At 64.4% G+C, this 10615-nt stretch overlaps 1 protein-coding gene across 1 annotated transcript; it reads right to left on the bottom strand.

The window, feature by feature from the left end:
• Positions 1 to 339: 339 nt before the first annotated feature.
• On the bottom strand, positions 340 to 10017 carry ERFE (erythroferrone). The gene is made up of 8 exons (XM_047773924.1): positions 9831 to 10017; positions 7829 to 7951; positions 6573 to 6675; positions 4859 to 5079; positions 4675 to 4783; positions 4496 to 4586; positions 3737 to 3815; positions 340 to 2054 (listed from the first exon to the last, which is right to left on the bottom strand). Exons 1-8 carry the CDS (start codon positions 9999 to 10001, stop codon positions 1956 to 1958), a joined length of 996 nt encoding a protein of 331 aa, XP_047629880.1. The 5' UTR covers positions 10002 to 10017; the 3' UTR covers positions 340 to 1955.
• Positions 10018 to 10615: the final 598 nt, after the last annotated feature.

Here is a 10615-nt window from a genome sequence, read left to right as displayed (position 1 = left end):
GGGCCCCATCGCTGAAAAAAGGCACCTCAGTGTCTCAGAATTGGGATGTGGAACCGTTTACTTAATGAACTCCTTCCTGCAACGAGCCAGGCGCCCGTCTGTGGCCCTGTGGCCCTAATTCCCAGAGTGCCCCTGTCTCTGGCCGCCGCCCCCCCCCCGCCACCTGCTCCATGGGGTCGGAGGGTCTCCACGGCTGGAGGCCGTCCTTCTGCCCCCCCCCCCCCCCAGCACTCACACCTCCATCCGTCGTCCCGTCTAAATGATTTAAGTGTCTATGTTTTAAGGTTTGCCCTTTGTTCCTGTAACTGTGTGTAATCACAAAAACAATTCCCCAGAAGGTCAGTTTTGTCTATTTATATATAAATAGACCCCACTTGGCACTATTACACGATAAATACCTGAATAACTTGCTGTGTAACACACTCACACTGAGAAAAGGAAGAGATCTGGCTTTTTCGAGGGTCAAAGGTCGTTGCTCTAAAGTGTCTGCCCACGGGACCCAAAGTGAAATCCAGAAAAGGGCGTGGCCACACCCCCTTTATCACAGAGCTGGGGAGGCAGGACACCCACCAGCTGACATTTCCTGGTAGGGTGGGTACGAGTCCTACTGAGAACTGTGCCCGGCCTGCCAGAGGGCACAGAGTGGTCTGTGTGTGCTGCGCCCGCTCCCCGGCTGGGGGGAGAGGCTGGATTCTCATGGTGGAGATGGGAGCTTAGGGCTCCTGCGATCAGCAGGCCTGGCCCTCGTCACCTGCTCACCCCGCGGCCAGCTGGGCTAAGGTGAGAGGTGACTGCAGCCACTGCCCCTTCTCAGGCCTGCAGGCACCCTTGCCGGGCCAGCTGGGTCCCAGGACATCCCGTGGCCTGTTCCGTGTGGAGGGACAGGGGTTGGGAGGACTTCCTCAGCAGGTGGGGTCGGGGCCTCCATCTTGGAAGAAACTGCAGAAACTCCCAGAGACCCTTTTCTTCACAGAGAGAGACCCCCCCCACCCCCACCCCATCACTGCTACAGCAGCAGAGGACCCGGGACCCGGCCTTCCCGAGATGAGCTTTTTCTCAGCACCATCTCCACCCATCCGCGCTTGGAGCCACGTCCCCACCCAAGTGGGGGAGATGCTTCCAGCCCCCGTGCTGGAGGGACCCGGCCAGGCCACGGCTGGGCAGCGAGAGCGTGCGTCTGTCCCGATGGGTGGGCAGGGCCCGGCTGTCCCTCATCTGCAAGGGCGTTCCACTCTCTCATCGGATGGGTGGATCCCGGCTGTCAGCCAGAGCAGCAGGGGCGCGGGCAGAGGGACCTTGTTGAGGGGACAATTCGCGGAGGTGGCAGCGCAGCTCCTGGTGGGAAGGCGGGGGGAGCTTGCAAGCGAGGCTTCTATGGCCATGGCTGCAAGGAGAGGCTTGGGTGCCAAGGTCACTCAGGTCACACGGTGCCCTGAGGTCCGTGGCAGGCTACAGGCGTGGCCGGGGAGAGGGGCAGGTGGGGACCAGGAGCCACAGGTAGGGACTGGGGGCAGTGAGAAGGCTGCCACCAAGCTGGGCGGGCCATACACCTGGCTTTCCCTGGGAAGTCCCTCAGCCCAGAGCAGCCTGCCCCCCTCCACAGGGGGACCCTGGGCAGGCTGGGCGGTCTTTCCCCTGAGTGCTGGCACCCCCACAGGGGGCCCCTGAGAACACACGGGAAGATGGGTGAGCTGCCCGATGGGGCCGGGAGGGGCCCAGGTCTGCAGCCAGGTAGGGACAAAGCGAGTGCTCCTGGGCACGCCAGGTTGGCTCCCCAGCTAACAGCCCAAGAGGGCTTCCCCCTTTAAGAGATGGCACCCTAAAGTCACGCCCAGCCCTGGGAGGGTTCGCACGTCCCCCACCGGTGGTCCTCTATGGGCTGAACTGTGGTGGCCAGTGTGAGCTCTTCAGCGCCTCTGCCACGCTCGCCCGGCGAGAGGGCCTGGGGTGGCCGGTCACACGCCGAGGAGGACAGCGCTGAAGTGGGAGCCGCTGCGCACAGTGATGGGGGAGCCGCTGGCGTTGTCCAGGAAGACGGAGGTGTACTGGCCCATCTGCGGGGAGGGGCAGAGTCAGCCCGGGTGCTGCCCTCCTGCGCACACCCTACTTGACACAGACCTACTCGAGTGCTTTCTCCATGGCTCCATCCACCCCCTGCGCCCATGGGCTCCCTGTAGGTCAGGTGTGCGGGAACAAGCCTCTGCTCAGGGCCACAGTGGGGTTCAAAAGTCAAAGAGGTGTCTGGAGTTCCTGTCGTGGTGCAGTGGTTAACAAATCCGACTAGGAACCGTGAGGTTGAGGGTTCGATCCCTGGCCTTGCTCAGTGGGTTAAGGATCCAGTGTTGCCACGAGCTGTGGTGTAGGGCGCAGACATGACTCGGACCTGGCATTGCTGTGGCTGTGGTGTAGGCCGGCAGCTACAGCTCCGATTCCACCCTTAGCCTGGGAACCTCCATATGCCGTGGGAACGGCCCTAGAAAAAGCAAAACAAAACAAAAAAGTCAAACAGGTTTCTTGGCTGCCCTTGAAGCCTGAAAGGGTGCCCCTTCCTTCACAGGCCTGGCCACACCCGTGTGTTAGAGCCGTTGTGGGACCAGTACTCTGGCCTGGCTGCTCCAAATGTGGTCCAGGCACCAGCAGAGACACACCTGCTGGAAACTCCCAGAAACCCAGAATCTGGGCCTCACGGCCTAAGACCCCAGGCACACCATGTGCTATTTAAGTCTGAGCAGCAGTGCCTGGATCCAGACCCCTAAACACACTGCAGCACCCACGGCTGCCTGCGGCCACAGCTGAACCTCCAATCGGGCTTTGCTGTGTGAGTTTAGGCAAATTACTCAACCTTCTGTGCCTTAGTTCCCTTATTTGTTTTGTTTTGTTTTGTTTTGTTTTGCTTTGGTTTTTTTAGGGCCGCACCTGCGGCATATGGAGGTCCCCAGGCTAAGGGTGAAATCAGAGCTGCAGCTGCCGGCCTACACCACAGCCACAGCAACACCCGATCCGAACCACGTCTGTGATCTACACTGCAGCACCTTAACCCACTGAGCGAGGCCAGGGATTGAACCTGCATCCTCACGGACGCCAGCCGTGTTTTGTTTGTCACAGAGAAGTGATAAACAAGTGCCCGGAGAATCAAACGCGTCATTTCTGGGAAGGGCTTAGAACCGCCCAGCCTGGTGGGTGCTGTTTACATGGGAGCTGTTTCTCCACACATCTGCACCTACATTTTTTTCTTTTTTTTTAGGAAGTCCCACCTTTTCATCAATTTCTCAAGCACTTGCCCAAATCCCCACGGTTCTAGAAAGAGACTCTCTCTCGGGGTTTTGTGTAGAAACAACCACACCTGCTTCCCACAGTTTCAGTGGGCCAGGATGTCGTGATATCCCGGACAAGGAGCTGACCTCTGCCGCTGGCCCCTCACCCCTCTGCTGTCCACTGGGTCCCTCTGAAGGGCCAGGAGCAGCCGTGCTCAGCGTGGGGCGCTGGGGCGGTCTGAAAACAGGACACTGAGGAGCAGAGCGGCGGCTAAGGACTGGTATCTGCGGGGCCAGGTTTGGGGAGAGGCGACCTGGTGGCGGCCTGGCTCTGGCCAGACTAGCGTGAGAGCTCTGCCCGGCCCTGGCCCTCTCCCGGGACCTGGAGACACACGGCTCCTCGGCACCCACCAGCACCCCTCCCTGCCTGGTCAGCCCCACAGCTGGGCCCAGGTGGCGGTCCCCCAGAGCCGAGCACACACCTGCAGGTACAGGACCCCGTTTACCGAGATGGTAAACAGCTCGCTGCTGCTCTCCAGCCCCATGACAGCCTCCAGGGAGCTGTGGCCAAAAGAGAAAGAGGGTCGCCCGAGACCCCTGCCCCAGACCCACCAACTTCACCCACCCTTGCTCACAATCATCCCAGCAGCTGACCCTGGCCCAGTGCCAAGTGCCTGTCTTGACCAGGTCTCTGGTGGAGGGGTATCCAAACAGGGTCCCCAGGAGGAAGGTCCCCAAGGCTGAAGGGGTGCTGCAAAGGCCGGGAAAGGCAGGCCTGGGCCACCTCCGGGGGCAGCAAGCCTTGGCTCTGATGGGAAACAAGACACTGGCCGCTGGCACTGGAGGTGCGGGGGTGGCAGCGGGGAGGCTGGGTTCAGGCCAGTCCCGGGAGGGCTTTCCGAAGCAGCCAGAGGTTCTGAACTTCATTCGTGCCTGCCTTCTGCAACTATTGTGCCGAGCACCTGCTCTGTGCTGGGGCTCTTCTGGGTGCTGGGGATACAGAAGGAGCAGCCCCTGGCTGCACAGGGTCAGGAAAGGCCTCTGAGGACCTGGCGCCTCAGGGTGCTGCATGGCTGTCAGTCCCCTGGGGGAATGGGCAGAGGGAGAGGCCAGGCCCCCAGGCCCTGAGTCCGGGTCTGGAAAGCTCGCGCTGGCAGGCGGGACGCACACTTGGCCTTCGATGGGGGACCCTCCAAGGGAGGAGGCGGGAGCCCCGCTGCGCCCCGCCCTCGCCCACTTACGCGTGGTGCTGGCACCGGGACTGGATGCAGATGAGCAGGCGCAGGCGGTCCCGGGGGCGCAGCGGCCCCCGCCTCGGCTGCTCCGCCAGGGCTGCGGGGGAGGCGCGGGCGGTGGTCACGGGGCGGCGGGAACCGAGCCGGCGGGGCGCCCCCCTCCCCGCCCCGGGGCCGGGCCTCACCCACGTGCAGCGTGGCGGCGAGCGCGTAGAAGCCGGCGACGGGCGCCGTGTACTGGCCGCTGGTCAGGTTCAGGCCGGCGCCGCGGCGGAAGGCGCCCTCGGCGTCGGGCTGCGGGCACACGGCCGGTCACAGCGGGCCCCCCCGCGCCCTCCCGGGCCGCCCCGGCCGCGGGCCCAGACTCACCACGTAGTAGACGCCGAGCTCGTGCAGCGCGCGCCGCTCCACCGACGCGTCCCGGCGCAGGCGGCAGTGGAAGGCGGCCTCGACGCGCGGCGCCTGCGGGCCGGGGGCCAGGGGCGCAGCCAGCAGCGCCAGCACGCCCGCGCCCCCCGCGTCCTCCTCGTCCTCCGCTGGGCCGCGCGGGCAGGGCTCGGGCTCTGCGCACTCGCGCGTGCGCACGGCGCCTGGCACAGAGCGAGCGGTGGCCGCGCCGGACCCCCCCCTCCGCCCCTCCGCGTCCCGGTCCGGCTCCCCAAAACCCCGGCGCTTCTGAGAGCGCCGGGGACCATTACCGGTTACCCCGGAGCCGCCCTCTGGGATCCAGGGGACACCGCCCTGGCCTGCAGGGTCTTCGGAAACGGCTTCCTGATCCTGCGGCTGCTCCTGTTTCCTTTCACGCTTTGGCTAGCGGGCAGCCCAGGGGCTGATTGATACCCACGGCGCTGGTTCTCCTGCCTCCCCGCTCTCTCCTACCCCACCCCACGTGCCCCCTCCCGCTGCTGCTTTTTCTCTGTTTACATTGTTATCGTGTCAGGGAAGGCAGTCCTAGAAGCCAGACTGGGCATTTTGCGAAAGAAGCTGAGTATAAAGAAATAATTATTGCAGCTATACTGGAAGTAATAGGGAAGTTTCACGGGCCACTGAAGCTGGTCTATTTAAACGAATAGCACATTACACCCAAGGGGGAAAAGACTCTCCGTAGCTCTCTCTCTTTTTTTTTTTTTGTCTTTTCTAGGGCCGCACGTGCAGCATATGGAGGCTCCCAGGCTAGGGGTCTAATCGGACTGTAGCCGCCAGCCTACCCCACAGCCACAGCAACGCTGCATCCAAGGCGCATCTGCAACCTACACGAGAGCGCACAGCAACACCCTTCCTTAACTCACTGAGCGAGGCCAGGGATGGAACCCACAGCCTCATGGTTCCTAGTCGGATTCATTAACCACCGAGCCACATCGGGAACTCCCTCGCAGTAGCTCTTAAGGACATTAACTCTAGTAAATTCCCTGAGCCGCAATTCCAGCACCTGCAACAGCACAGGGCCAGCCCCCCTGGGTACTCCCCCTGGGCTCAATACCGCTCTCTCCCCCTGCGGCCTCCAGCTCAGCTGCCCCTCCTGCTCCCCGCTGTGCTGCCCCTTGACACTGTCCCCCCTGCCTCCCGCCCCATGGGGGCAGCCTCCTGGTGCCTTCCCAGGGGGCTCTGCAGCCAGCAGCTGAGATCTGTGGGGGGAAGAGGCAGGGGCAGAGGCAGTGGAGGGGAAGGAAGGGGCCTGCATCACAGGGGTCGGGCTCAGCTCCCCCTGGGGTCACTGTGGGGATCAGAGGAGCACTTTGCAAACTTAAGGAGCCCCGATCCCTCCCTTGCAGTCCCCTCTTGGGGGGGCACAGGCTTGGATATTTGCTAGGCTCACCCAACTCCCAAGTCAGGTATGGATGCTGGTCCCCAACCACCTACTGACACAAAGTGGCCAAGTCCACCTTCCTCTGTGAAGCCACCTCCTCACCACACCCCCCCTCGCCCGGCTCCTGACCCATGGCCCTGACCCAGGCCCAGCCCCGGAGCAGGGGCCTCCTGGAAGACAGGTGGACAGACCAAGGTCTAGCCCACCTCGGCTTCTCCGGGATGCTCCCCCCGCCTGCTCCCACAGGAGGTGTGTCTGGGTGGGTGGCACCCCTACCTTTCAGCAGCAGCTGGAACTCCTTCAGCAGTACCTCAGGTGGCAGGATAGGGCCTGGGGGACCCTGCGGGCCGGGGGGCCCGGGGGGGCCTGGCAGGCCGAGCTGAAAGAGAAGCTCGAGAGTGAGGACACCTGAACAGGCAGGCCGGGGACCCTGGGCTCCTCCTCTGCACCAAGGCCACCAAGGCCGGCAAGGGGGGCCCTGCTTTGACCCCTGCGGTGGAGGTCGGCCTCCAGGGCATCCCCTGAGAAGGCAGGGAAAGCTGCAGGCCGGCTGCGGTGGTGGGGCCCCTGGGGACAGGGCTGGGGGCAGGACGGGGCACATGGGTGGGAGAGCAGAGGGCTGCGGCCAGCCGTGGAGCTGGTTTCCTGATGCAGGAGGAGGGGAGGGAGGGAAACTCCAGGCTGCTTTTGAATCTCAAGATCTGTCACTGCACCACTGGCCAGTCCCCCCGTGCCTGGCCCAGCACCAGAGCCTGGGGTCCCCAGGAGCCTACCCTGAGCTGCGCTGGGACACAACCCAGGAGCAAGGAGGTCCTCTGCAGGGAGGAGCAGGGGGGAGCCCCCAGATCAGCGTGGGGCAGAGCGAGGCAGTTCAGAGGGGTGAGGGTGACGGGTCAGGCCATGGTGAGAGCCCCGCTGCCCGGGTGCCTCAGGCCCAGAGCCTGGCCCTCTGTTGCTGGGTCAGATCCAGGGCAGAGTGAGGCCCGGGCTCCATAAGGGCAGAACCTCCCTGACCAGGGCACCCCAAGGGGACACAGCCCTCCTGGGGCTCAAGGCAGGAGTCGGCCATCGGAACCAGGGGCCAAGTCCCTGGCCAAGCTGAATGAGAGTGGGACCCAGAAGCTGCCAGGGACCCATGTCCCTCAGCTACTAGGATCCAGTCCATGTCACCCCAGCCCCGCTGTAGGCTCCAGCTTGGTCCCTGAATGCCCTACCAGGCTTCCTATGCCAGGATGCAGAGGGAAGAGAAAAGGGGGAGCCAGCGAGGCTGCCTGGCACTTTAGAGGTGCAGAGAAAATGGTTGGAACAGAGCCCAAACTCAGGGTCACCTGGGCCCAGGCTGGACACTTTTGTGACCCGAGGGTGAGGGTCTGTGCTTGTTGGAAAAGCTCAGGGTGCGCAGCGGGGGCTTGCAAGGGGTGTGGGGCTGATGCTGGTGCTCTGGGGGTTCGAGGAAAGGCCCGCAGGTGGAGGCGCTCTCTCTCACACGCACACACATACAGACACACACAGCCTGGGGCTCCGGGGCTCACCTTGAGCTTCCTGGCCTTGCCTCTGCCCCCCCTCTTGCCGTTGACACCCTTGTCACTCTGCCGGACGAAGAGCATCCAGGCATCTCGGGGGTCGATGCCATGCGCTCGCTCTGCCACGGGTTCCTGGAACACAGCCACCATCGGCTTGGCGGGCCTTCCCCGGGGGGTGCCGGCTGTGCAGGAGGTCACTGCGTGGACTGGGCTTTGGCCCCCACGGGCCCCTGTTACTGTCCACAGAGGTGCCCTCCCAGAGAGCACAGCCCCCAACCCCTTCCTCCTGGCGCACGGAGCACAAACCCTGGGGAACAGGCCACCCGCAGCCCGGATTTAGCGGGAGAAGAGGACCCTGGACATGGGCAGAAGAAGGCGGGTGCCAGGCTTCAGAGCAGCTGGGAACCTGGCACTGCTGGGCGCCCAGGCCTCTCCAGCCTCCCTCCCCAGGAGCTGCAGTGAGGGCGCCTTCCTGGAGTCGGAGGATGGGGCACTGGTACTCAGGAAGCGGCCCCCAGGCAACCGCCACGGTCCAAAGTTCCAGGGAGGCAAATTCCGCCTGAGGGCTGCCGAGGCTCACAGTCCAGGGCTGGTGGGGGGACCTGGGGGAGGCGTGCAGCACTGAGGTGTCATGACTGGAGGCCCGTGCAACGGGGTGTGGCACACACCTTGCTCAGGGCTGCTAAGACGCAAGGACAGCGATGATTCCAGAAATATCTCTTCCCCTAGTGCTGCATTCTGACCAGCCCTGACCCCGAGGAGATTGCCAGGAGGCGCCTTCCAGGATGAGGCTTTGGCCCTGTGGGCCGTGGGCCTTGGTCAGTCGGGGCTGCAGGCAAGGCTGCCAGCCGAGGAGGACACTGGCTTAAGAGGGCTTAGACGAGGTCATGGGGGCCGAGTCCAGTGGCTGATGGGAGTCCCCAGGGATCTTGGAGCCGGCCAGGCCCTTCTGGCCGAGGCAGACCCAGAGGATTCCTAGCCACTCTGCTGGGATCGGCCTTCCAGGGGGAGCCAGTGTGCTGTGATGGGGAATGGGGCTTCCATGATGGAGGAGACTGCGCTGGACAGAGGCTACCTGGGGAGGTTCACCTTTAGTCCAGGGGAGGTGGGAACAAGGGCTTCCGGGGGGGAGGGGGGCGCTCCCACAGAGCCGGCAGGGCTGGCTGCCACCTTCACCTGTCTAGTGGGCTGTTCTTCACGGGGGGGGGGGGGGGGGGGGGCATCGAGGTTCCTAGTGTGATGCTGAGAGCAGAGGTGGGGGCCTGAGGGCCCAGCGACGCTCTGCCCTTTGCACCACCCAGAGGCATCTTCAGAATGAAACTCAAAGCGCCTCCTGCGAGTGCCCCACCCAGAGGGCTCCTCTGAAGGCCCCCGCCCCAACCTGACCACCACCCTCCGTAGCCCAGGGAAGGAAAGAGCAGGGCAGAGCTAAATGTGACCATACCCAGCCAGAAATCACGGGTCACTGGGGGCCCTGCACCCCCTCCCACTTCCGCCCCCTCCACCTGGCAGGAAAGACAGTTTTTGTTTTTCAGAGAGAACTGCACCAAATAGATGGGGGCCAGTAACTTGCTGACACTGCTACAAATGCCTTCTTCCCCGTTTCAGGACGATGAAGTTATTTACACTCTACTCACCTCCCACCTTAGAAGTCCCAGAAGAAAAGGCATTTCCCCTGGTCTAGCAGAACTTCCCTTTGATGCTGAACTAGCCCCAAAGCCAAGGTCAAGGCTGGCCTTTCCAGCTTAGGGCTGTGCAGTGGGGCAGCCTCCAGACCTCCCGGCTCTCCAGCAAGCTAAGCGGTTTTCATGCCCACTTTACGAAGGGGGACACCCAAGCGAGCCCAGGTCCCTGCTCGGGACGCCGCGCCTGAACTAAGCGCCCCCCCGCCCCCGCCCCCGCTCCGCCGTCGGGGCGCCCCGGAGCTCAGGAGGTGCGGGCTCCGGGCAGGCAAACCGAGACCCGGAGGTCTCTGGGGCGCTGGGGTCCGGCAAGTCGGGCGGCTTCTTACCGACGGGATGGCAGCGGGTCCCGCGGGCAGCTCGTTCCCGGGCGGGGGCTCCTCGCGGTCGCGGCTCCCCGAAGGCGCGCCGGGCTCCGGGGAGCCGAGGCTCGCGGCGGCGGCCAGCAGGCCCGCGTACACGAGCATCAGGGTTCCGGCGAGGCAGCAGACGGGGGCCATGTGGGCGGCAGATCCCTCCGGCCTCCGAGCGCGGCGTCTGGGAAGCTGTCTCCGGCTCCGCGCCTTATAACGCGCTTGAATCCCCCGCCTCGCCCCGAGGGCGCGCACCACCGCCCCGCGCCCCCTCCCGGCTCCCGCGCGCGCTGCAGCTGGGGACCCGGTGCCGGCAGGGACGGGGGCGGGGCAGCTGGGGACCCAGTGCGCGGAGGGATGGGGGCGGGGCAGCTGGGGACCCAGTGCAGTGGGGATGCGGCACCGGGCAGGGGTTAGGAAAGGAAGGAGCGAGATAAAGGGGGTGTGAGGAACACACTTCGGGGAGGAGGGGGCTGGGGGAGCTCGCTGGCGGTGGCCTGAGCGCCCCCTCCTGTTCAGCGCTTTTCCGCTCCAGCTCGCGGCTCCTGGTCCCTCCCTGCGCACTGTCCAGCGCCCCCACTTCCCCGCCCGGGGGCATCACGTCTGCCCTCCCTATCCCATGCGCCTTCTGCGGGGACCTGGAGACGCCTCCTCCCCATTCTCTTGGCCGGGTCCTGCGTGTTAGGTTGAGTATCGAAGGCCGTCAGGGATGCTCCTTGGCGCCCCTCTCCCAGGCGGTGACCCCTTCCTTCCCGGGCAGC

This window comes from Phacochoerus africanus, chromosome 3 (assembly GCF_016906955.1).
Source record: "Phacochoerus africanus isolate WHEZ1 chromosome 3, ROS_Pafr_v1, whole genome shotgun sequence".
Lineage (NCBI taxonomy): Eukaryota > Metazoa > Chordata > Mammalia > Artiodactyla > Suidae > Phacochoerus > Phacochoerus africanus.
Note: the sequence above shows the minus strand (reverse complement) of the source record. Positions and strands in the feature narration are given on the sequence as shown.

Bases quoted from the DNA above. Each gene is read 5' to 3' on its own strand.
- ERFE (XM_047773924.1), bottom strand. From the start codon at position 10,001: ATGGCCCCCGTCTGCTGCCTCGCCGGAACCCTGATGCTCGTGTACGCG. The intron at 7,952-9,830 runs GTAAGAAGCCGC...GCTGTGTTCCAG, and splicing joins GACCCGCTGCCATCCCGTCG to GAACCCGTGGCAGAGCGAGC. The intron at 4,784-4,858 runs GTGAGTCTGGGC...GTGTGCCCGCAG, and splicing joins AGCTCGGCGTCTACTACGTG to CCCGACGCCGAGGGCGCCTT.